At 36.8% G+C, this 27,256-nt stretch overlaps 3 protein-coding genes and 2 non-coding genes across 11 annotated transcripts in view; 2 read left to right on the top strand and 3 right to left on the bottom strand.

The window, feature by feature from the left end:
* LOC121411397 overlaps positions 1 to 12,819 on the bottom strand; it is a 47,972-nt gene extending 35,153 nt beyond the window's left edge. Inside the window, exons 1-6 of one of the 2 annotated variants that reach the window (XR_005969462.1) lie at positions 12,690 to 12,815; positions 11,715 to 12,068; positions 5,124 to 5,489; positions 3,585 to 3,971; positions 2,479 to 2,853; positions 1,058 to 1,171 (exon numbers count right to left, since the gene is read on the bottom strand). Coding sequence is in view for 1 of the 2 variants with exons in the window: in XM_041604102.1 (XP_041460036.1) it covers positions 1,058 to 1,171; positions 2,479 to 2,853; positions 3,585 to 3,971; positions 5,124 to 5,489; positions 11,715 to 12,068; positions 12,690 to 12,744 (1,651 nt within the window). In the remaining variant the exon portion in view is untranslated. Of the gene's footprint in view, positions 1 to 1,057; positions 1,172 to 2,478; positions 2,854 to 3,584; positions 3,972 to 5,123; positions 5,490 to 11,714; positions 12,069 to 12,689 lie in introns of both variants that reach the window. The other variant, XM_041604102.1, reaches the window with a different exon arrangement.
* A 3,746-nt stretch (positions 12,820 to 16,565) lies between these two features.
* The window catches only part of LOC121411400 (gamma-tubulin complex component 6-like), a 56,590-nt gene continuing 45,899 nt past the window's right edge, over positions 16,566 to 27,256 (top strand). For 3 of the 6 annotated variants that reach the window (XM_041604103.1, XM_041604107.1, XM_041604108.1), the window contains exon 1: positions 21,830 to 21,870. The gene's annotated coding sequence lies outside the window, so the exon portion shown is untranslated. Of the gene's footprint in view, positions 16,585 to 21,817; positions 21,894 to 27,256 lie in introns of those variants that run through there. The other 3 variants (XM_041604106.1, XM_041604105.1, XM_041604104.1) reach the window with 3 other exon arrangements.
* TRNAI-AAU lies at positions 17,202 to 17,274 on the bottom strand. Its single transcript has one exon. It is a non-coding gene; the product is annotated as a tRNA-Ile (tRNA).
* On the top strand, positions 19,574 to 19,646 carry TRNAI-AAU. The gene has a single exon. It is a non-coding gene; the product is annotated as a tRNA-Ile (tRNA).
* Positions 23,757 to 25,289, bottom strand: LOC121412073 (uncharacterized protein K02A2.6-like). Its single transcript, XM_041604984.1, has one exon. It carries the CDS (start codon positions 25,287 to 25,289, stop codon positions 23,757 to 23,759), a length of 1,533 nt encoding a protein of 510 aa, XP_041460918.1.

The raw sequence follows: 27,256 nt of genomic DNA on the forward strand, positions 1-27,256 counted from the left end.
GACATTCAATAAAAATATGTAAATAGGTTTCCGGCTAACTGTTACATAAAGAACAATTAGGGGAGTCCTTCCTTTTAATTTTATACCAGAAATCATTGAAACTTATTGCTTTATGAAATAACTTGAAATAAAAAGAGCGCACACTTGATGCATCACGTTTTATATAGTTTTATCAACACATACTTAAGCTAACAGAGAATAAGCCATAGATACTTATCAACTTGGATTTTGGTGTGTAAGATAAACAAATGGTGATGAAACGAGAATACCATCTTGCTTTCAGATAAAGATTTAACTTTGACCCATTTCAAAGTTGTACGACATCCGTGTTGAGTGTTATCGTTGGCAATTATTTGATTAAGTAACAAGTTTTGAACAAAAAGTGAACAGTAAAAAGTAAATAGATAATTTTACCAGATCAATAACTGGGATTACATGAGAATGGACCATAACATAGCTTTATGAAGAAAGTATTGTGCGTTCATAAAATTATTGAGCTTTATCCTCGTGTATTATTAGCAAATGTGGAAATAGACAAGTTTTGAGAATACAGTGCAATATTACACTTTAGTATTAAACATCAAATTCGGAGGTTGAGTCAGAAGATAACAGATAATATTCACAAGTTACTTGTATATTGGAAGGGACTTCCGTGTGCAGGTATTTACCATATTTAACCCCCACCCCCCGCCCCGCGCCGAAATATTAATCGCATAACTATGCAGCGGGGAGGGGGGGGAAGTTTCCACAACAAAAAGTATAAGCGAATAGGGCCCCAGATCGCAATAAAATGTAGTTTGGAATATTCACATACAGATACAGGGTAATATTATTCTGGTTTACAAATATACATGAAGGTAATTATTGCTTTATTCTGTAAACTCGTTTTAAGAGAATGTCGACAAATGAACAAAACTCCCTGATTATCTCTTTTTTTAAACGCTTAAGTATGAAAAGCAGATTCGAATAGTTCTTGCCAAATCTGAAAGGAGGTAACAGTGTTCCCACTTCAATGCCTAAATAAGCTTTCCATCATGTTATTCATGTTATAACTTACGGTTTTGGCACAAGTCTCCTTCATACTCGTTGGGACAGTGACATCGGAATGATTCGAACTCGTCGAAGCAGGTTCCTCCATTTAGACAAGGAAAGCTCAAACATTCATCGATCACTGAGGGAAAAATCATGTACAGTAATTTATTAGGAGATCACAAAGCAATTATTGTAGTGTTGACCGGTGTACATAAAGGAACTACACCAGAGATTTTATTTGGTGTTAAACGTGTGGTGCTCAACACCTTTGATTATCACTTTTACACTATTTGGTGTTACGTTCATATCTAGGGTGTAATTGTAACACCTCGATAAGCCTAAATATCATTGTCTTCATCATGTTCATTATGTGCATATTTTTTCCAATATGTTATTAATAATTTCACATAATAAAATGATAACATACATCTTCTTGACGGGTATCCATGTCCAAAATGGCATTTATATAGATTCAATATTAAGTTGGGTTTGTCGAACATGCGCATTTATTGCCTATAATAACATTGCAGCGTCATCAATATTTATGTAATATACGCCTATCTTTTCAAACGTCGTTTTCCCTTAACCCCCCCCCCTTTCAATTCCACTTAGACATTTTGATTCATATATGCTCCTGTCCGTTACTTTTAAGTTTAATGCGCTGATCGGTAACAATGGTTGATAAAATATTTGTATTATCTAGGCATAGGCCTACCATTTCAACCAAAATGATATATAATGAGTATCGAAAGTGTAATTTTAAGTTTAGAGGACAAATACCAATATGGATTTATCTGAACATGTATTGAAAACTCATCATTATTTTATTCACTGATTTATTGAATTGACACCATTCAACACTCAACTAAATGATATCCACCCATTTAACAAAAAAACTGGGGAAATGGAGTCCGTATACCTCTTTGTTTTCCAGATTTATTTATTCAGTCAATTAAGCGAGTTTTCAGTGATGCGGTCAAGTCCATATTATCAACTGAAAAAAATAAGTAGTTGCTCATTCATATTTAATCTTTTAGATAATCTTCCATGATAGAAAAATCAGCCATTTTCACAACAATCTTAAACCTGCTGTCCAAACAAACAAGTACTTTCATTTGTGGTAACATTAAAGTATACTGGGTAGTCATGTAAAAAAATGACAACCAACAAAAATATGTTTTCCTTTGATGAATTAGGGGTGAAAATGTTTCATGTCGTACGGGAAATTTTCACCTTTAATTCACCCGTACTCAAACATTTTTTGTTGGTTATCAGCCTTTCACATCATTACCGTAACAATACCGTAACAACAGCCAGACGCATGTGTTTGCTACCCAATCAAATAAAATGAAAGATGTCGAACCTGACAACTCGTCAGATAATAAAATGTTGATAAAATGCCCCGCTCTTAATTTGTAATGAAATTACAAAAATGATTGATCATACTTGTTATTAATGTTAAATTGAAGTAAATCCCTCTGTTGCAACATGTGCCTTGAGAATCCGAATGAAGCAGGAGTGTCAGTCTCGTCGTGTCCGTGAGGATATCTTCTGGGATCCCTGATCCTGTCAACTGCCATAGAGGTGGGTTCGTCTCTGCTACATGGCCAAAAAGGGTGGCCGCACCGATGTCAAAATCGATGAATTGAATTTTGATGGCCGTACCAGTGACGCGATTGTCGAACAGCCATTTGAAGTTCATGACCGCATTGGGAAGAACCGGATAGCCAAGGGTGATGAAGTCCTGTTGGAATGAGGCGTTATCAAGTTCCATGGCGAAGCCAAATGATGACAAAGGGTGTGGACCTATATTCAGTATGTCTGTGGATAAGAAATATTTGGAATCTGCTTATCTTCTAATCAACATGATCAAACGATCATTCATTTTTTTTCTCCCAAACACACAAAAAATTGCTGATGTTCGTTTGCTCATGTTCTTCATTCTTTTCATGGGTGTGAATTAGGATGAAGTTTCAAAAACGCAGATCCCTCCTCCATTATGGCAATGGGTTTAGTGTCACTGGTGTATACCGTTCGACAGATCAGACGGTGCACTACAGTTTCTGTATACCTATAACAATAACCGAAGAGCGGCTTGTTCGTTCCTTCGAATCTAGAGAGTTTCGCATTTACTATGGAGCTGCTCTCTACAACGCACTGATTCCATTGAAAATGCAAGTCAAATCATAATGGAGAGCTGAGAGGCTTTTGTCGAAAGTTGGTGGACTGGGACAGCAGATCATCCGAAGATTTGCACCGGACGAACAAGTGTCAAGAGTCAAGAGACTACGTTGTTGTCCCGGTCCACAAACTTTCGACAAAAGCCTCTCAGCCCTCCATTGTGATTTGACTTGCATTTTCAATGGAATCGGTGCGTTTTAGAGAGTGACTCCGTATTAAATGCGAAAACTCTCTACTATCTGTTTAATCTCAGTTCTCCATTCGGCCGCTCGAGTTAAGATCGGAGTAACAATAATAGGGCGTCTCGGAAATGTCTAATAGATGCCAATTGATAGTACTATCATCATTTTGATATGATGAAGAAGTCTTACCTTCCGTATATGGTTGCACCATAAGACCAACTTCAGTCCCCTGGTAATCTGGTTTATTCACGTCAACGGAAATTTCTGGAGTTGGTGACACAGAGATGATGGGGAAGTCCAAAGAGCCCATGTGAATATCCGTAGCTTCCGCGAGTTTCAAAAAATCGCCAGACTCTCTTGTATGAACTATAACCCTGTCTATGACATCGAGATGATGATACTGAAAGCCGGCTGGCTGCAATCCGTTGGTGAATGTCATCCTGCACTGGTATTTCACATTTTCAACAGATTGATTGAAGAATGGTGAAGTAAATCTGATGGTTTCAGCTTCCTGTAGAGTCACTTTCGGGTTGCACGATGGTATGGTCAGGAACTGACCATTCCATGTTAAATGATCTGTTGAAAAGCGAAAGAACATAACTTTACTATGGTTTAGGGTCTACCATCCGGACCCTAGGTGCAATCTATTTACAAACTTAAACTCTTTTTTTGGAGAAAGATATTCAAATGACGACCTAAAGAGGGTTCCGTGGTAACTACCCGTCGCAACCTCACATGCCTTAAATTGCGTGTTGCCTTGAAAAGAAACGTTCGTTTATAAAGCTAATGTTAATTGATAAATGATGGTTGATACATACTGTACATCCCAAGCAAATCAGTATACAAGTGTATTTGACGTTTTTACACAGGGTTCCATGACATTTGCTCCGACGACAATTGCTCCGATGAGAAATCTGCATGTTAAGCCAAACATAAAATCTAATCTCCAAAACTAGCAATCTGCACATAATTCTGAACCAAAAACTCGATTACAATCCTAACCCTAGCACTATATGCCCCTGAAATATTAAGACCAGAGCCAACGTCGTGTCATTCCTCTGGTTGCCTCGCCTGCATTACACGATTCAACATAGCAGCAGTGCAGACTTTGAAAATAACTAAAATATATAATTATTAAGAAAAACACCATTCATATGATAATAAAATAAGTGCATTGACACTAATTGACCGTTGACCTAAGACTAGTGATCAGTGATACTTCATTACTCTAATATATCCAAGCTTCATACAAATACAACCACATGGTCAAAGTTCATTGACCCTAAATGACCTTTGCCCTCATTTGAACTGAATCTCATGAAAGATGATCAGTGATACATGATTATATGTCCACGTTTCATGAACTAAATCAGTATACCAACAAAGTTACGATGACATTTCAAAAATATAACCTTGATTAAGATTTCAATGCCGATTTCCCCAACTTGGTCTAAGTTCATCGACCCTAAATGACCTTTGATCTTTGACATCTGAGCTTATACTCAGGCAGGATGTTGAGTGATACTTGCTGACTTTAATGTTCAAGTTTCATGAAATAGGTCCAGATACTTAAAGTTATGATGACATTTCAAAAACTTAACCTTTGTTACGATTTAACGACGACGACGCCGCCGTCGGAAAAGCGGCGCCTAAAGTCTCACTCCGCTATGCAGACAAGACAAACAATGATTAAAATGTTAAGAAAGCCTTTTCACGAAATAATATTACCAATGATAGTCAGCTTCACCGTCAGGCCAGAGCCAGGCCGATCACCTCTTAGGACGGAGAACGACAACCTGATCTCGTCATCGTACGAATACCACGAGGTGGACGATACCGAGTTCGTCATGCACACCCATTCTCCATAGGTTTTGAAGGTGTCGGAGATGCAGACATCGGCCCCCATTCCTGGCTCCATCTCCAGGACATCAACCTGGATCCAGGAGTAGGAGGTGGCTGTGATAAACCAGTGGAGATCGGCCTCTAGGTTTGTCATGCTGGATAGGTTAGCGCTCTGCAGTGTGATGCTTGGAAGGGTGTTGGATAGGGCAAAGGCACCACCGCTTGACCGGATGAACGTATCTTGTAGCCGATCTGGAGAAAACGGGAAGGGAAATAGTGAAGGAAGTAGAAATAGTATAATTGTGGATTAAAATCAACAAACATCAATCTAAGAATTAAACATTACTTTCAAAATTAGCCCAGCATTATTAAGTGATAAACCATTATAGCAAATCAACGGCGACGCTTACTGCGAAATGTGTAATTGTTTTCCTGGACACCATTCTTAATCTATAGTCTTGTCCCTTGAAACTATAAGGTAATTGAAGAGTTGTTCATATAGAGGCCAAAGTTTTGATATTCATATGTCACCGCCAATCAGAAGTGGTGCTAACATTTTGATCACCTATACCGGAATCATTTTAAAAGAATGATTCCCCATCTTGAAAAGTTATGCGTATGGAAAGCATTGAATAATGTTTAATTACAACTGATCAATTGTAGTGAAGGAAACATATGTAAATTTACCTCTGCTCCCCAAAGAAGAAATTAAAACAGTGGATGCTTCGTAAAGCTGCTGGCAAGATATACACTACTTTTTACGATCAAAGCATGGAGCTATTCCTGATCAAAGTGTGATCTTAATAATAATCAAATTTTTATTTTATCTTATGTGTACATGTCTGCAGCCTTCCAGCCAATCGTTTTCAATATACGTAACTGCGTTTTTATGATATTTCTGGATCAGCACATGTAAGTTTTTTTTGGACTCCTACGAAAAACAACATTTGCTGATGGGGTGTCCATCATACGGTTACACTTCGTAATTCCGAAACACGTAAATTGCCTATACCTCGATCCGAAAGCGTAAAACGGTTCGTTAATCCGAACATTTGTGGCGTTATTCCGAAGGTTTGATAATCCGAAAACGAAATAAGGTTCGTTGTTCCGAAGGTTCGTTTATCCGAAAACGAAATAAGGTTCGTTAATCCGAAAACGAAATAAGGTTCGTTGTTCCGAAGGACCGATAGTCCGAAAACGGAATAAGGTTAGATAATCATTTAGTTTTCGTACTAACGATCCTTTGGAATTACGAACCTCATTTCTTTTTCGGATTAAGGAACCTTCGGAATTACAAACCTTCAGAAATTCGAACCTTCGGAATAACGAAACATCGGAATATCCGAACCTTCGGAATACGAATGTGTGCGCCATCATACGACCTGTAAACAAAAAAAAAAAAAAAATACCTTAAAATATTTTGCGCATTTACCACACTGGTAAAGACGTATATTCATGTGATTGCAGTATTTCCCAACACATCTTTTTTTTTGTAATTTCCAAGCCAGACATATTATGCACACTGAGAACATTTATTGTCTCGATTTCTATGGATGAGCAAGTGCACTATTCTCCATTTTGCGTAAGTTTTGCAAAAATAAAATGTGACATGACGTGACGTGTATGGAAGCTTTAAAGAGCCATCAGGGAGGTGGTGAGACTATACCTTGCCTTGTAGACAAAATGTCAACATGTCGAGATGCATTTTCACGCCAAGTCGACTTATAAAAAGTTGCATGTTGACAAGGCGCGTTACATTATAGCGCACAGTTGACTTATTTAATGTTGTATGTCGACATGAGGTTATCGGTTATCTAACCATGCAAGTTGGCGTTATACTATATTATGTCCAAGTGATCGAAATTTACTTATGAAGAGTTGTTTATCGACATGACAGGATAGGTTATTTTCCCAAGTAGAATTGTAAACAATTGTATGTCGACATGGCGAGAAATGTGGTGGACGTAACTTGCCATATTAATACATTACTTTTTTATAAGTCAACTTGACAAGACACATATCTCGCCATATTGACAAGAATATAACAAATTTGCAAGTAATGTAGGCTACATCGCCATGACGACATGCATTAAGTCGACTTGGAAAGAACGTATTTCGCCGTGTCAACATAATCCTTGCTAAGGTAAAATATCTGGTAATCTTTTAAGTCGATGGCACTTTAAAGTTTCTTTAGGAATGTGACGTATGCCTTTACGAAGAACAATCGGTGGGGGAATTTTGAAGTTCTTTGTTAAAAATCCTTGGAGCTGCCTACATTACATAGATATTGAATCTTTTGTAAAAGTGTCAGGAATGTTCTGTGGAAAACATTCAGATAAAAATAGCCTCATATCATGGTGCTGACCCCCCCCCCCAGATTGATAAAGAGTAAGAACAACGATCCAACTGATGAAGTTTGTGTTTGGATATTCTCTAATCAATTAAAAAGCAAAATAAAGTACTGAAACCTCTGAGTCATACCCAGGTATTTATAAAATCTGACAAAATGATTTGGAAAAATGCATTTTAGAGGAAAAAAAGACAAGACATCTATGATTACTAGCCTAACATAACGTGAAACGGAACTCTTCTTTAGATATGTTTCGGTTCACATACAAATGGATCTATTTTTATTTACTTTTGTATGTCATCAATGTACCAAACATCCAATTAAAATTTTGTCTTGCTGGTCACAATTTTTGCTATTGTATCATTTAATAAAGAGGAGACAAATGTGAACTTTTGGAGCGTTTATTGTTCAAAATGATTTCTATGATATCAATTTAAATACAAACGTGTGAAATTACACAATTCAGTCTCAAGCAATTATGTTGAATCGGTGACATCTATAACTGTTTTTTTTTTGGGGGGGGTGTTTCTGCGTTCATAATCAATCATAGAACTTGTCAAAATATAACATACGTATTACAACTTTTCCTTCCCTAATAATATAGGAAATAATTCAACAAATAACTAAAAATAAACTTCACAACAAAATAAAAGTACAAAAAAATGCAAAATAGGTAAAATTAGTTATGTATAATCATAAATTAGTTCGTCCAATACTATTTTACTGCAGAAGAATGTCTGTCGTTATAAGCAATAATGTGCTTAAACATCGAAAAATAAAAAATTTATCACCCTTTCCTTTCTAGTTATCCTTTGCATATAATTACATTTGTGAAGACCCACATTAACACATATTTTCTTTATTCATACAAACTTTGGGAATAAGAAGACTTTTTTTTAATTAGGGCGTAGTATAAATTTCAAAGTTTTTGACCTAAATAATATTTGACCATGATGGGCGGCACTCCAATCTCCAAACTTGAGAGGGGGGGGGGGGGAACATGTACATTGTCGCTTTCCATCTACATTTAAAGTTATACCTCATTGTATTGGTAGCCTCTCCCGTTTCTCTCTCTCTCCCCTCTCCCTCTCTTTTTCTCTTATGTCTCTCTTCAATCTCTTATTATTTTTCTACGCTATTTAGTTCCATTGGTGATCAGCGTTCCATTTACTGTATACTTATCATCATTACAAGAAATAACAGTTTATTATTGTATAATTGTGATTACGTCGGGGTTTTTTCTTGCCATTAGAGTTCATTTCAAACAATTATTTTTCGGTTCCATGACATTTGCTCTGGCGAAATTGCTCCGATGGAAAATCTGAACGTTAAGCCAAACCTAAAATCTAACCTCTAAATATTTACATTGTTCTGAACCAAAACTCATTTGCAATCCTAGCTCTTACTCTGCGCCCTTTGAGAGATTAGAACCCGAGCAAATGTCGCAGGTGCATATTTATCATGTCTCCATTTTTTTTCAAGAAAATAAATAAAGATGGAAAATTTGCTATTGTATCATTTAATAAAGAGGAGACAAATGTGAACTTTTGGAGCGTTTATTGTTCAAAATGATTTCTATGATATCAATTTAAATACAAACGTGTGAAATTACACAATTCAGTCTCAAGCAATTATGTTGAATCGGTGACATCTATAACTGTTTTTTTTTTTGGGGGGGGTGTTTCTGCGTTCATAATCAATCATAGAACTTGTCAAAATATAACATACGTATTACAACTTTTCCTTCCCTAATAATATAGGAAATAATTCAACAAATAACTAAAAATAAACTTCACAACAAAATAAAAGTACAAAAAAATGCAAAATAGGTAAAATTAGTTATGTATAATCATAAATTAGTTCGTCCAATACTATTTTACTGCAGAAGAATGTCTGTCGTTATAAGCAATAATGTGCTTAAACATCGAAAAATAAAAAATTTATCACCCTTTCCTTTCTAGTTATCCTTTGCATATAATTACATTTGTGAAGACCCACATTAACACATATTTTCTTTATTCATACAAACTTTGGGAATAAGAAGACTTTTTTTTAATTAGGGCGTAGTATAAATTTCAAAGTTTTTGACCTAAAATAATATTTGACCATGATGGGCGGCACTCCAATCTCCAAACTTGAGCCGGGGGGGGGGGGAACATGTACATTGTCGCTTTCCATCTACATTTAAAGTTATACCTCATTGTATTGGTAGCCTCTCCCTGTTTCTCTCTCTCTCCCTCTCCCTCTCTTCTTTCTCTTATGTCTCTCTTCACTCTCTTATTATTATCTTTCACGCTATTTAGTTCCATTGGTGATCAGCGTTCCATTTACTGTATACTTATCATCATTACAAGAAATAACAGTTTATTATTGTATAATTGTGATTACGTCGGGGTATTTTCTTGCCATTAGAGTTCATTTCAAACAATTATTTTTTCGGTTCCATGACATTTGCTCTGGCGACAATTGCTCCGATGGAAAATCTGAACGTTAAGCCAAACCTAAAATCTAACCTCTAAATATTTACATTGTTCTGAACCAAAACTCATTTGCAATCCTAGCTCTTACTCTGCGCCCTTTGAGAGATTAGAACCCGAGCAAATGTCGCAGGAGCATATTTGTCATGTCACCATTTTTTTTTCAAGAAAATAAATAAAGAAACGATTCAATGAATGTTTGACAAAAATTGGACAAATAATGAGAAAGTTATGAACACTTGACTGTTGACATCACTAATGGCCATCCTCCCATTGGCAATAAAGCAAATTTGTGTTATGCAACAGTGGTACAACTCCCCAATTACCTTTTTTACATGAATTTCAACTTTTATCCTGTCTGTCCATAGATCAGGTATTTTTTTCATATGGGAGGACATTTTTATATGGGTTTCATAGAATACAGCAATTATTTTGTAACACCTTATTAAGACTGAACGATAATGGATGTTGGGTGGGGGTCGTACTTCTGTGACATCAAAAATTTTGATCACATTGCCAATGCGAGGGTCTCCATAGCATTAGTGATTTCGAAATTCGAATGCGTACATTTTTTTACATTGTTTGTCAAATAAATTGTTCTCGAATTTGCATTGATCTTATCCACTAATTTGTCTGTTCTCATACGAAGATGACTTGAGCCAAATGTTTTATTCTCCTTTAATTAATATCGCTGTGGAGGGCAGTGAAATTAGCTACTTATTCACTATTCCCCACAATGTGAAGTTAATTACTTATTCCTCATTTCTTATTCAAAATGTGAAAATAGCTACTTATTCATTTGTCCTTATTCTTTCTTCAAATTATGAAGTTAGCGATTTATTCATTTTCACCTTATTCAAATTACAATTTTCTTTAGTGAAATTACTCTTCCTAATTCAAAATGCACTTTTCCTTATTCAAAATGCGCTTTTCCTTATCAAAAATGCATTTTGAATAGGGAAACGTTCATAACTTCACAGACCTTCTCTCTACAGCTCTAGGTAAATAAAAATACTCATTGTGATATTGTTTGTGAAAAGTGGATATACGTGAGTTGGGTTCAATGTTTCACTTTTCTTGTTTTCTAGAAAGCGAATTGTAAGAAAAGTTTGGATAAGTAAAGCGAAAGCGACATGATTTCAGTATAATATGCATCGTTGAGTGATTTTGTTTATTCATTTATTATTTATTCCGTTAGTTTAATTTCAACAAGGTATCCCCATCAGTAATTTTAATACTGTTTCACAAGGGGGCCCTGCATAACATAAAACACATAGAATTACAAACATATATACATGTTTTATATAAAAGATAATAATAGTGAAGTAAATAAAGTCAATTGCAATCTCTACCAGACAAACTATTCAAGAAAATCATATAAGATAGAAAAAGACGTGTGAACATAAAGGGAATTCATAATGAATATTTTAAAAAGAAAATCATGGTAAATAATGGGTGGTATTAGTAGGCGTAATCCTCTTATTTTTTTAGAAAGAAGTTATCAAAAAAGGTATTAAAAACATAAAATACTTCGTCATCAATTTCATTATTTCTAGCATAGTCGATTTGTTTAACATACATGCACGATCATATTAAAAACAAGCACCTTTGCCTTTTCACCAAGGTGTGAAATGCATGGGTTCGGCTTACCTACAAAAGAAAATCTCACTTGAAAAACCGTGGAAGGAAGGTTGGCCTCATCGACTTTCTCCACTTCCATTTTCAATTGCGAGGAATCAACATAAATCGGATCGATGATTTGAGATATCCCTGAAATGGAAAGCAACTCCTTACTGGTGTTCAGGTTGGTAAATGTTATCTTATTATCTGCAGGGATTCGAAGATCTATGAATGTAGCAACGAGGGTGGTTCCAAGGGGGCTTGATACGGAAACAGGTGGACAGGCCGGGGAGCATTGTTGACATGGAGGTTGGCTACATGTATTGTTAAATATATAATACTCCTCTGGACTCCCTTGCGTCAGGATGATGTCAGTGGATGCGTCTGCAAGAACAAGAAAACGAACTCCTTGAAATAGACCCTCATTACAGTATTTGGATTCCTACGGTCTCTCTTCAAGAGTCGAAATCAAGCTAGCATTATGTCATTCAAAAAAATCAAAATATTTCTTAAAGTTTAGTAGAGAATGCATTGATTTTTTTAAAGGATATTCTGTCAAATCACAAATATAATTATACAAATTATACATCAAACTGCCAAAATACTAGAAATTAATACTAATGCGTTTCAGCAATATTACAAATTGAAATATTAACAAAATATATGACATGATAAGAGAGAAAAAAAAAGATAAAAATTGATGACAATGATAACCGGTTATTTTGTGGAATCCATATTTTTTTAATGATTTGAATATGTTTGTTTTTGTCATGAATGTTGGGAAGAGAAAAAAGTGTAATTCCGTATAAAATATTCAATTGAAATAAAAATATTTGTATGGATAAATGAGATTCATCCATATTCCATTCACCGCCCTTCTCGATCATGCAATTGTCGTTATGGAAACGTGATTATGTTACTATCCGATGCCATACTTCTGGTAATCATATAAGGCACGAGAAAGAGAGAAAAACCACTGTTCAACTGTAAGGACTCAATACTTACGGAAAGTCGGTATATTTTTTACGAGGAGCAGACCAAAAACGATAATGGCCGCCATTCTTTCATCCAATTACAAAATGGAATATTTATGCCTATGTCTTTTCCGTGTGATGGAAGAGATTGCCGCTTCGAGGACGCCGTACCGTTTCCTCTTTGTCATTTGTATTTTATAGGAAAAAACTTATGATGCCCGATTAATGACAAACACTAAGCTACATTAATCAGATGAATGGATGCTAATGGGGCATGACGTAACATTTGGGGAAATCCCGGGAAACATGTAACATTCACGTCCAATCGTCCCATTGTCTTGTTATTGCAGTTATTTTGGCGGCGGAAGGAAAAAATTTTTGGGGGTGTCTACCTGAAATTTTGGGATGGACACATGTAAAAAATTGGACGAGTGCTCCAAAATTTTTGACAAGCCAAAAAAAAAAGGTAATCAACATAAATTTTAGGGGGGGACAACACACGTTTCAATGGGGGTCCACGTGAATTTAGGGGGGACGCAGAGAAAAAAATTGACAAGCAAAAAAAAAAAAAAAAAAAAAAAGGTTAGCAAAAAAATTTTTAGGGGGGGGGACCGTATTTAGGGGGGGACACGTCCCCCCCGCTTCCGCCGCCTATGTCTGTACGCCAGTATAAGGGAAAAGTGGCGGATCCGGGTGGGGCACGTTTTGTTTTTGAATATGTCGTGTACACGCAAGTCCAATTGTGCATGCTTGTTCATTTTTTTCCTGACTTTTGGTGGGGCTTGTTAACAAAAATGCCCCCCCCCCCTTTAGAAATTCCTGGATCTGCCCATGTATGGGAGGGAAGGTGAAGTGCCAGGATGAGAGCGTATTATGAACAATTGTGATGAAGTTTTTTGTCAGTGTTTTGAACCGAATTAAGCTACTGGAAGCCATTATATCTGATTGACTGGGAGGAATTCCATCGATGAAACTCACTGACAAAACTCTCCTTGTGAAAATACTCTCCAGATCTTGTGTTGGTAATTTTTGCTTCAAAACCCCCCCCCCAAAAAAAGTGTTAACTTCTTGATTACTTAATGATAACAAGCATACACGACTGAAACCCTCTTTTTCTCTTGAATTCCCTTTCTTTATTTTGTTATGCGAACAATCTATTATGTTTGGGGAGTTGTGGAACCTCATAGGGGTGAACTCGGTCGGAAATATCAGTAAAGACAGTCAGAGAGGGGCGGATTAAGGATCTCACCAAGGGGCGGGAACATTTTCCCTAGGAAATTTGACAAGCAAAAAAAAAAAACAATCACCCAAAAATGGAGTCATATTGTCCCACGTAAAATTTGACCAGCCAAAAAATGAAATGGTCTGCACTCTCAAAAGTATTGACTATGTCTCTTGATAGGGGGTCATGGGCCGGACGTGCCCACCCCCCCCCCCAGATCCGCCATGTATGGTTTCAAAAATCCTAGAGTCACATAATTTCTCGACTGGAAAAAATCCGCTCTGTAGGCCTATACGTGTATCTGCATTTTAAAATTGTGTAATGTTTCCTTGTTACAAGAAAATTCAGGTAACGGTACAAGTTTACACTAAAAGAATCGATATGACTTAATCGCAGGCCCCATGTAAAACAGTATCTCATCATATTGGATTACCTTTTTAAATAAATAAATAATTAACAAATAAATCATCATTTTGTATGTATAATAATTCAAGCTATTTCATATACGATATACCTTTTCATATGGTGGAAAATACGAAAAGTAGCTTGGGGTACTACCATTTTTTTTTTACCAATGAATGCATGTGTAAGAAAGAAAACATTGCTGTTTTAATTTTAAAAATTGCGAATTTGACCAAATCTGAGCAGTTCATATTTTGTTAACTCATGCATGGGTAAAAATGCCTTATGCATGCATGAGTTCATGGACGTCAGCACAGAGGATTATCTTTTGTGTTCAGGCAGTTAGAGGGAAGCAACGATAGAAAGAAAAGATAATCCTCTGCGCTGACGTCCATGAACTCATGTATGCATAAAGCATTTTTACCGTATAAAAAGAGAACGAAAGAAATGAGAAAAGGAAAACATATTTCGCAAGAGGCCAGGGAAGTTCCCTTAAATTTTTCCCTCCTTATTCAGTTCTCAAAAGAATTGAAATGAGCTACAGGAACTTTTTCAGGTACTTTTAGGTGACTGAACACACCAAGGCACTGGCGAATCTAACATTTTGCTAAGAGGGTTGTTTGACAAGTTGGTTTGACCCAATAACATTTTTTTTTGTTTTAAAGTATTTTTCAATTGCTTCTTCCAGTGAATACAAACAGATTCTGGCTTCATTAATATCATAACTTCATAATTAATGATACATATCATAATAACTCATAAAAATACATCAAAGTACCAGTAAAATTCATAAACATACAAAAATATACACAAATTCATAAATAAATTCCATCATTTCATCAATTCACTGAACGAAATGAATAAATATCATACAGAGAATAGGTGTTAAAGAATTAACGATAAACTGTGACATAATGCATACGTCTTACCCCCCCCCCTCCCTCCGGAGATCCGCCACTGTTCTGTTTCCATGTTAACCCCCCCCCCCCCTCTAGATCTGCCACTGCAAGGCCATTACTCAGTCACTAGAGAAGGGGGCATCAATTGTTTTTTATTAAGGTACTCGTTCTGTTCCTGGTTAAATAAAATGCCGAGAATGTCTTTTCTGGTCACATCACAAATTTTCAGCTCGCTTGTATTATTCGATTATTCGATTATTCAATGCAGTCTTCAAAAAAATTTATTCCTGGTGAGTATATTTAAAATGTCAGCTCGCGCTTTGCGCTCGAGTTAATTCTTTAGTTAGATTCATATTTTTTTTTCATGATTACAAAAACTGCTTGGATGTTAAACTTTTCATGTCTTATTACTTAATTTCCAAAAGTTTGAGTTCGTGATTCGCGCTCGCAACATGTCGCAAAGAACAGTAATTAGGTCCATAATTGACCAAAAGCGAGTTTACAATTTCAGATTTGAATTTTTTTTCTAATCTGCTCACTCGCGAAAATATAAAACCTACATCACTTAAAAAAACTTTGCTCAACTTAATTACTACAAAACACACAATAGATGATAACCCCATGGTGAAAATATCCGTTTGCACCAAAATGCCTTTTTGGGGGGCAAATTAGTGCCCTTTTTTACTTTGCCCCTCGAACGAAAATCAGTTCCGCCGCCCCTGCATGTAAAAGAAGAGAAAATTGGTAATCAATTTATGAACTATATTTTCCAAATAGATGACATGCAGTAAAAGCCAGAAAACTTACTTAAAATCGTAATTTGCTCTATTGCAAATGGGACTTTGGTAGCACCACTTTCAATCGTTCTCAGTCACGTTGGGATGGACTTCAAATAGAAGAGAGAAGCATATCTTTTCATTGATGTGCATATTCTCATGAAGCAAATTTATGATTATGGTGGCAAAAACTGGTTACTTTTCCCATGTGGGCATTCTAGTTTGCTCAGCGATTTTTCTCAGGTTTTTTGTGATTATTTTCATTATTGTTTTTAACCTTAGGAACCTGTGGATATTTTTCATCACGTTCCTTTTATTTGGGACATCAAAATGCTGAAATGCAGGAAACAGTTTTTTGTGATGTCATCGTTCCTTTGTTCTTTCATGATTAATAAAATGAGTTAACTTTACATTACAAAATCATGATATAACCAATGAATGCTGGTACCTGTATACCCGAATGAAAGATGGTGGCACCGGGGGGGGGGGGGTGAATATGAAGCCTGTTTCCTTCTAGTCACCCGGTTACAAAATCTAGGTGGTGGCCTGCTATCAGGAATCTTAAAGATGAATGAAACTGGTTGCAGTAAACCCCACAGGAAACACTGATGTCCCGTTTACTTTTAGGTAACATTTTGTACAGTATCACATTTCATTTCCATAGTTAATTATGATGATTTCATTATTTGATTTTTAATATTAGTGTTTAATATGCTCTATTCTTTGTTTATACATGTATTTGACCATGTTTGATGTTTGTGTTTGTTTACGAAGGGCCCCAACGAAACCCATCTTGTTGCTGATTGGGCTACCCTTCTCAGTTTAAATATGTGAAAATAAATAAATGAGAAAACATATAAACCCATTAATTTTCTCTATAATATCATCGTTGATCTACATCTGGTGCAGTTACATGAAGCGAAGTTACATGATATCTCAGGTGAAAACAATTATGCCTACACTGACTCGTCATTACAGATATGTGGGAGTGTATCATTATTATTGCTTGGAAAAAGATCCGATGCGCGTTTATACTATTATTTGGCCATTTTCTTAGCAATGACACAATTATATCCAGAATCCTGTGGTAGGCCTACAAAATTATATTTTTACATCCAGACACTGCGGCGGTCGTTTTATTGGATTCTTTACGCACTCATTTTGAAATCGTTACCACCACTGGCATTTATGGATTCTAACACCAACATAAATAATTACTTGATAACATAAAAAATTATTGCTCATGGTCTATATGAGGCTCGAACTCATGACCCTCGCGTTATTAGCACGATGCTCTGCCGACTGAGCTAACAGACCGTAGCTGCCCAGTAGAAGGAAAATTAAATAGTAATTACTCATAGTCTAGTTAGTCTGCGTAGGAAGACCTTTGTTGACACGTCAAAAACTTAAGGACTGTTTTGAGTGCAGACAAGTGCTTAAAAATAAAAACATACAGAAAATGATGATAAATATAGGAACCGATATGGAAACCATCCAAAAGGGATTCCAATTCAGCAATACTATGAATAAAAAAAGACCACCCCGCTAGCCTTTGTTAACTACCCTATCTGATACAGCGAGACTACTTACAGTTAGTGCGAAGCGATGTACACACGTACGCTGGCATTCACGCATCTCGATGCATTAGCCAATCAGCGCCGTCAATCTATCGAAAATTACCACAAAAAAACAAAAAAAAACAGAAGAACTCTTCTCTATCAAAATAAAGCTCGGGAGATTGCGCGATACAATACGAATCGAAAGAGATGAAGAACACGGGAAAGCTGTTTTCGGCGTGGTTTTATCCCTTTTTTAATTACTGAATCTTTATTGTTACGGCTCCTTCGGTCGTCGGCTTTACCTTATTTGGTTTAGTACGACCCCAGCTTCTACACCTCGCGCAAATCGGACTCTAAACACGAAGTGTTGGGGCAAAAAGGACATCCTTTATAAAACATTTTTTAATTTTGTTTTATCATTCCCGCAAATTCGACCCTAAACACGTAATTTTCCTAGTGAAATAGATACCCTTTTTTCATTATTTTTGTGTTTTTGACACCCTTATCACGTTACGTACGTAACGTGCCCTATCGTGAAAAAGGCATCCTTTTTACGTGTTTTTTGGGTCGCGCATGGTATCCACTCGTCAATGTAAGTGGCCCCTCCGGGGGCAGCCGCTTCTCCCCGTATGGATCCGTCGTCGATGGAGTGTGACAGGTGTGTGAAGGAAGGGGCGAATTGAAGGAGTTGAATCATTTAAGTTTAGGGGGGGATTTACTAAACGGCGACCATGTCATTCCTTCACTGTGATGCTCCACATATCGTATGATATTTTTTTTAAATAATTATTTTATTTACAATTTTATAATGATATTATTTACAATACATTTCAATTTTAATCCATTACACAGATCTGTTCCTTCTCATTCTCTCTCGTATTTCGGAAGTCCAGTTTAACTCAGACCACTCTGTGCTAAAATGACCCTGGGACCGAGCTGAACTTAACATGGTGTTTTCTGTGCCCTTTTCCATGCTTTATTGCATATCAATTTGTTTGCGCTCCTTTTTTGCAGTGCGTAGCGTGTTAAATTATGGAGAATAATAGAAAATACGCCGTTTTTGAGGGATTTGCTAAGACATCTCCCAAACGCGTCAACAAGGTGATCTATCAAAACAGAATAGAATAGAGCAGATTCTCACCTTGAACATGATATGATTTTCATTTTATTTTAGTCAAATTAAGTTCTGTCACTTTTGAGGTTTTTGGAAATCCATTTGTACATGAGCCAATGGGCAAGTGCGGGAAACGAAACGTTTGGTGCGACTTCACATTGTTGTAAAAAAATATATACGTCGAGACCCTATCAAAAAAAGACATTTTGCAGAAAATGCTGTAGATTGCGAATACCTAAGAGTAAGAATGATTTTGATTGGATAAAAAAACCTCTGTCACTTTTCACATTTGCAAAAGCTTTTGCAATTGGTCACTATAGTTTGGCGGGTTCAGGCGATGGCATTGTGTGTACACAGATGTAGACCACATCTGCAGTGTGTGTACCTCATCTGATTCAACGAGTCTGCATAGCAGACTATGTCTACTGAGGCTTCGCTTCGCTCGCCAGGCCCTTTCAGCTGGTTTGCTTCGCAAACCAGCAGATCCCACCTCACGAGCCATTCAGAGTCTGCATAGCAGACTAATTCCCGTGTGCTTGACTTGTGTACTTGTCAGTTCCTTTTCGATTTATAGACTATTCATCATGTTCACATTGCGCAATTTTCCATAGAATAGACCGCGCTGATTGGCTATTGAAATGAATCGAGGTTTATGCACTTCCCACCTGTCCAACTGCATGTAGTCTCGCTGTGTCAGTTTCGTTTTACGTAGACTATGCGGGGTAGCCTTTATTTACTTTATAGTATCGCTGAATCAAAATCCCTAAGTGGATTTCTCGGTCGTTTAACCCTGTTTTCATGTAAATTATTTCTGTGATTTTGTTTTGATACATTTATCTCCACTCTGATCGGTCCCTATTTTCTTGTCCAAAAAAGTCTGCTTATGCAGACTAACTAAGTCATAAGAAATGAATATGTAATTGTCGCAAATTAGTGCAGCTTCGGTCTGTTAGCTCAGTCGGCAGAGCATCGTGCTAATAACGCGAGGGTCATGAGTTCGAGCCTCATATAGACCATAAGCAACTTTTTTTGAATATTTAAAAAAAAAACATTGACTTACATCATGGACCCTACATGGATACAGATAGATAAAGACAAAGGGGAAGAAACGATTGAAACGGAAAGAATATCAACATAGGAGTTCATCAATCGTTGTTTTTTTATGAAATGAAATATGTTTCATTTCAAGAAATTCAAGGTCAAGTCCACGGATCCAACATTATGTAGATCTTAATATAAAGAAAATAAACTGACAAGCGTGAGAATTTCAAAACGAGACCTAAAAAAATATAAATATCATAAAGAAAGTATAATAGGTCTCTATGGCCCTTATCATGCTTCTTGTCACTGACACAGCGTCAGACTGGGCCACGGTGATCATTAGGTTAAGTCGATCGGTATGTGAATGGGGGACCGATGACGTCACACACTCAAATTACTCAAGTATTTCAAATTTGTCTTCCAAATGCTACGTTTTCTTCCTTTTTATATCTAATTTGTTTCAAATATGATCAGGGTGAACTTTGTGAAATCCTTCTGGAAAGGCAGGGAATTGTTAGTCCTGCAACTCATTATCTATTTATTATTCATTCCGGGCAGTTCAAAATACAAAAATAATATCATTACATAAAATTACATAAGTCCCAGTGAATCCGAGTTGGCTGCCACGAATGGGAAGGATATCACTTTATGACCTGAGTACAGGTTTGAAGGTTCCTTACTTCCTTATCATCATGATCATGCTTTACTATGATGGATATCATTAACAGTTGCAATCTATATACGCCTATCTTTCATTTGATAGGCCTATAATAAAATACAAAAATTATTGTGTGATCGTAACATCATTGACTCTAATTTCATTGGCGTTATGACGTCCAGAAGTCCAGAATGAACTCTCTTTTGAAAATCCTTATCACAACTATTGTGAGAGCTACAAAGTTGATGAAATTTAACGAGCTTATATACTTTTTACAAAATAGGGCCTATATCGTGATTGGCCGCATGTCAGATTCTCTCAATTTGTCTATAGGTCCTACCGTCTCTAACTTTTGTATCCTTTGCGGGCAAAGCCTACCTGAAAACAGCTGTGAAAAAAATAATTATAAAAGTGCTTTAAAAAAATGAAAAAAAAAATTAGTCTTGCCCCTTTTCCATGTAAGGCTAAATAAAGCTTATCCAACTGGCAATTTCCTAAAGTTCTCAAAATTGTTTTTTCACATAAAGGTTTGATAAAAAAGACACATTTTGTTTAGTAAAGACACATTTTATTGCTCATATTGAACATTTTTTTTTCAAGATGTTATAGAAATGTCTACTTTTTAATGTTTTTGATATTGTAATGAGCAACAACAAGAAACTTATAATCACAAGCACGGCATTTAATTATTATGCGCCATCGAGTAAACTATTCCGATCGAGGAGCAAATTTAACATTTCAATAACTTTTTAAAAGTTATTGCAAAATATTATATTTTGAATTATTTTCTTAACGAAGTAAAAACCACCGTACTTTTTGACAATTCATTATCGTGATTTGTTTTTTATTAGTGGATCATAGAAACTCATCGCTGATACCGTCAATAGACCTGCATCGATGAAGAAAACACAGTTTTGATGCCGAGGGCCCGGCCGAGGAGGATTAAAGAACCACATTTCTAAGAGTGGGGCGGTGTGATATATAACGCAATTTTTTTTTAGTTCCCGAAAGTTCCCCAAATTTATGCCATTGATAATCTTTTAAGAAAATACTTTGTGCAGGAAGATAAGGAATCCCCCCCCCCCCAGATATATAATAAGCCGGGATTAAAGGGGGAAAAGCAATAATCCCGGCAATTTCCCGGGAACAATTTACCCCATTAAGTTATATATCAAGTCCATGATATTGACTTAAAGGTGATATATTTTTAAAGGGTAAACTGTCATATTGCTTTTGTAATAAAATAAAACAAATTGCTGGGCAAATTTTGTGATTTGTTTTGCTCAAAATGAGACGTAACGCAAAGTTTCAAGAATACGCTGGACGTTGGATGCGCATGTTAAAACCAGCGCGGTATAGACTCTGACCTCGACCGCGCCCGGGGCCCGGCCCCGGCCCCGGCGGCGCTGAGGTACCGTAGTCGCACTCGAAGTGAACGTCGACCGACTGAGCTGAGTCTGAGGTGAGCACTCATTTAATGAACAAGGTCAAGGATATGATGTGATGAGTCTGAGAGTGAGAGGAGTTATGAGCCTTTGGCGGTAAATACGGTATATTTCTTAAAGTAAATAATTATTGTTCAATTATACTAATCATGCATCCATCACATTAGCACCTTGTTTCTTTAATAACATTTGATTAGGGCAGGCTTGCCCTTGACTTGCAGACTGCCTGTCCCACCTGCTGGATTTGATGTTAGTGGCCAACCGTTTTTACCGCGCCAGCTCCAGACGGCGCGCGCGGCGCACAGTGGGCCGCCAAAATTATATTCCGTGTTAGATTTTTACTTTGAAATGTTGAGTATGAGTAATTTGGGGCGTAGAATCGACTGAACATAATTTAAAGCCGATATGACGTCACCTTGATGCCAAATTTTGATTGGCTACTTAAAACCTATCTGTGAAAAGATTACGCTAAGCCTAAAGCTAAGCCTAAACAATGTCAAAAATGTGTAGAAGTTCTAGTATGGCAGTGAGTCCAAACTTCGCGCGTGTCCAAACTTCGCGGACGGTCATTATCTCCAAAACTAGCCAATATCCTTAAAATCTGACATCATCAATGTAAAAAGCGACCTAAAATTACCCTTCGCTGAAAGTTTCTTTAGGATTAGTCCAGTATTCATGAAAATATTGGCAAAAGATCGGCAAATTTGTCACCGTTAGCGCCCGTTTTGAAGAAAGCAACAAGCATCACGATATCACAATTTTACAAGCAGAAATCATAAAAAATGTGAGTTAAATGTGGTACTAACCGATTCCATAGCATTTTGCCATCAATCTGATATAAATATTTCACTTTTTGAGCTTGAGTCTTTGTTTAAATATCCACAAAAGCTTTGGTGCGCGAAGTTAGGTCACACTTTTTCTGAACGGTTTTCCAGCACAGCCCGCATTCGCCGATCGGAATAGATTTTTGAGATCGCGATACCGGCGAAACCCCGTGACCTACTTTACATTTTCGTCAATGATTTTATAGTTTACGATCTCGCCGTCAATGTGGTTTATTTCTTGAATTGGTTTTGTATAAATAATGAATAATTTGTGGACAAAATTAAGCCTGATGAATATTTTTGAAAAGTGCACGAAGTTTGGACACCCATATATAAACTTTGTGACTTATTGTGTTATGTGCTAGCCTAGATCTACTTTAAGATTGACCAGATCGAATGTTGGTTTATGCTTCTCACAAGCCTAAAAAGTGTGTTTATGAGATGCCGATAATAATTTTATGGCATCAAAATGATCATTAGATTTATTTAAAAAAAAAATCTGAAAAATATTTACCGTGCTTTAGCAAGCTGTGTGGACTTGTGTAAAACGCAGAGTATATAATGATCCAATACAAAAGGACTCTGGTGGAGACTTTGGTATGAACGTATATACAGGTTTATTATACAGGCCAGCTAGGCAGGTCAATCAACAGGCATGGTATCCATGTTGCGGGGGGTGTATGGAGTGCTTAGATATCCATACTGATATCGTAACATCCCCCTTCTTCTGATAAGATTGAGAATTTCAAATTTCAATGATATTGTTTTCAAACAATACTTTTGGTAGTCTGCAAATTTTGGTAATTTGGCTTAGTTATGATTTATCAGATAATAATATAGAAATTGTTTGGTTTGTGAGAATAATACCAATTTGTGATAAACTGTATGCATCTTCAATTTTACATAACTTCAATCTTGTGCAAAAAACTGAAAATAATTTGGATAACCGGATTGATCCTGAAATCAATATTTCCAAACAATAAGTTTTGGTTATAGTGTCTTTTTGATAATTTCGTAAACACTATCTTGACATACCAAAAATAATGTACAATGTTTATACATGCACATAACAAACTTAAAACTACACTAATGTCTTCAGTGTTGTCTTCTTTCTTCTCTTTCTCTTCTTTGTTTGAGAGTTTAGAGTGTTCATAATGTTCAATCGTCGAACATGAATCTCTCTGGTTTGCGAATAGTGCGTCCAGACCTCGTGGTTTGCGAGTGTGTCTGTTGAGATTGATTAGAGTTAGACATTGGTGTTCGTTGGACGTTGTCTTCCTCTGGTTGAGTTTCTGTGGAGTGGTTTTCTTCGTCGAACCTCACACGCTTCGGAGTTGGGTTGGTGGATGGAATTTCCCTCAAGTGAGATCTATTTCTCCTCAATATTCCTCCATTCGGCGTTGAAACTTCGTAGGATCGAGGTTCTTCACAGATTTTGGATACTTTGGCTGGTATCCAAGTGTTGTCTCTTGGATGCAGAACTCTCACTGGCTGTCCTACATGCAGTGGTGGCAGATCAGAACTTGCATGTCGATCATGCACTTCCTTCATTTTGTCTTGCCTATTCAAGAGAAATTCGGTAGCAGCAGAATCTCTCGAAAGATAGTGACTTGGCAATGTGGTTCGGATGGGTCTTCCAAACAACATCTCTGCTGGTGATCTCAAGTTATTGTCAACTGGTGTTGCTCTCAGGTGCATCATGGCTAGTTGACTGTCTTGGCTAGTTTGAGAACACTTTGTCAACAGATTCTTGATTGTACGAACCATTCTCTCAGCTAATCCGTTGGATCTTGGATAGTGCGGTGAAGAAGTGATGTGCTTGATATTCCACTTCTTGCACATGTCTTGGAATGGTTTCCCGACAAATTGTGGACCGTTGTCGGACACAATCTCTTCTGGTGGACCAAACAGACTGAAGATTCCCGTCATCTGTCTTGCTATAGCTGCACTGGATGTATCGGTTAGCTTAGCAATGATCGGATACTTGGAATAGTAATCAGTAACGAGTAGATACTCTTGTCTATTGAGCATGAACAAGTCACTTCCCAGTCTGGTCCATGGTGCTGGTGGTACATCATGGGGATGCAGTGGCTCTTTCTGCTGTCTTGCTTGGTGTTTCTGGCATGTTTCACACTGCTTTATCAACTGATCAATGTCCTTGTTGATGTTTGGCCAGAACACTGTCTCACGAGCAAGTCGTCTCGTGCTTTCGATTCCCATGTGTCCTAGATGAAGCTGTCTAAGGATGTCATTCCTTAGTGTCTTCGGTATGATGACTTGACTTCCCTTGAAGAGTACTCCGTGTGATACTCCAATTTCATCTCTGTAAGACCAAAATTGACGAAGGGATGTCGGCAATTCTTGGATGGTCTCAGGCCATCCCTGAGTGACTATTTGCCATAGTGATCTGAGAACAGGATCATTAGCTCTCTGAAGCTCTGTTCTCTTGTGTTGTCCGAAGTATATCAAGTCAATCTGGTGCGAATCTTCGGCTTCAGTGCAGATGGATTCCACTCTGACATCTAGCGGAACATCGCGTGCTTCCTTGGGATTAGGAAGTCGGCTCAAGGTATCGGAAAGAATCATGTCTTTTCCTGGTCGATACTTGACTTGACATCGGTATCCTTGGACTTTGATAAGCAATCTCTGTAGACATGGTGGTGCACTTCTAAGAGGTTTCTTCCATATCATCTCCAATGGTCTGTGATCTGTTATGACGGTGAATTCCTTCCCGAACAGATATGTATGGAAGCGGTTGATACCAAACACTAGGGCTAAGGTTTCCCTCTCTATTATGGTGTAATTGGTATGGGTTGGTATGTGAACAATGATGGGGAACAATTCAATCACATACAATGGGCAATTGACCAGGCTCAGTGAGCTGCAATACAAGACACAGACCATGCACACAGTACCATAGACCACTACCAGCTACAGATATTACTACACACTTGAGGTTGAGATGAGGTTGAACTTGGAGCTGCTGCTGCTGCTGCAGGGAATGACAAGACTGGGACTCGAGGTAAGGTAGGATAGTATTACTATTGTATGTGTGTACGTGCCTTAGTTTATCTATGTATATTTGTTTCGGCCCCTCCACAATATTGGCGACGAGGATAAAAGTGATTTTTAATTTATTTTCGGCAAAACATTTTCTTCGCCATAGCCGGCGCCGATAGCAGAATCTGTGCTGGCTGTGGCCGAATATAAAAAAGCCGCCGCCATCTTGAAATTTTTTAGGTTTTTGATTACTTTCAGCTGTTTGACTCTGTTTTGTCCAAAATATTAAATTACACAACAAATAACATATTATTTTAGTTTGAGATTTTATTTTTTGGTGGAAAAAGTTTGATATTTAGATCCGTAAATTTACTTTATTTTTTTTTACCGATCGGCACTGGCAGCAAGCCCTGAAGGAATTCAGCGGCTAGCTTGACAGGAGTCAATCGGATTATTTTTGGGACAAACAATATTCGTTGTACTATTTAGGGTGAATATCCATTCATTTTGTTCAAACATATATTTAAATCTTGCCTCGTTAGGATACTTTTTTCCGGGCCACCGAGTGTGATTGACTTTGATGAATTTTTTATTGAGTTTGATTGTGTACTAATTGGGTTGTGAATTAGCGACGTGAGTGAATTGAGCTGTGTAACGTATGTGGTGTGAATAGATAGCTGAATATTATTGATGTTGTGAGTTGATTATTTTAGTACAAGCCTGAATTTGCTTTTCTCCTTTGACCGCCGCGCTGCTGCTGCTGCTGTTCGTATTATTTTTTTTTTCTGTAATTATATTTCTGGGTGTTTTTGGAGAAAACACCAGAAATCTGCTGCTGCTGCTGCTGTTGTTAAATTGTTAGGAAGTTATTATTTTTTTTTGGTCACGTCTCAGGAGATCAGGAAATTCAGTCTTGTAATAATTATTTTCTTGTTGCTGCTGCTGTTGTGTTGAAGAGTTGTTGTTAATTGCTGCTGCCGTTGTATTAATTATTTTGTTGCTGCTGTTGTTGCTGTGCTTTTGGATTGTTGCCGCTGCTGCTGTTGAGTGAATGCTGTGAGCTGTGCTGCTGACATTCAAATTAATAAATTATATATTATATTAAGTGTTTAATTAAATAAATTGTATATAGAACTATTCATTATTCCAAGTGTACTTGTGAATATTAATTTTTGTTCAAAAAAGAAAAAAAATATAATAGTAAAAATATACTTACGTAATTGAATAAGAAATTAATTGAAATTATTTCTACATTTTACATTTTTTGAACAAGTGAGCATTCAATTGTTTGATTTTTTTCCTTTTTCTCTCCTAAGAATTGAATCATACAGGAATTTTTTTTTTTCTTAGGCAAGGCAGCCTTTGGATTTTAATTTGATTACATTCTCAGGTCAGGATATTCTGACGTTAGTTCTGTTAATTTCTCTTTCATATTTTTATTTAAAAAGTTAATTTTGTCCCATATTTATTTTGATTTTATCCGCAAGACAAACTAGTCTGTAGGATAATTTTTGGTTAATTACAGTTCAATTTGGGAATTTAATTTGTCCCAAATTTATTTTCAATTGACTATTGGGATTCTTTTTTGTTACCGATTAATATTATTTCCTTACATCAAGATGGCGAGCAACATTTCAAGAATCAAAATCAACTTTTGT

Source organism: Lytechinus variegatus, chromosome 3, assembly GCF_018143015.1.
Source record: "Lytechinus variegatus isolate NC3 chromosome 3, Lvar_3.0, whole genome shotgun sequence".
NCBI lineage: Eukaryota > Metazoa > Echinodermata > Echinoidea > Temnopleuroida > Toxopneustidae > Lytechinus > Lytechinus variegatus.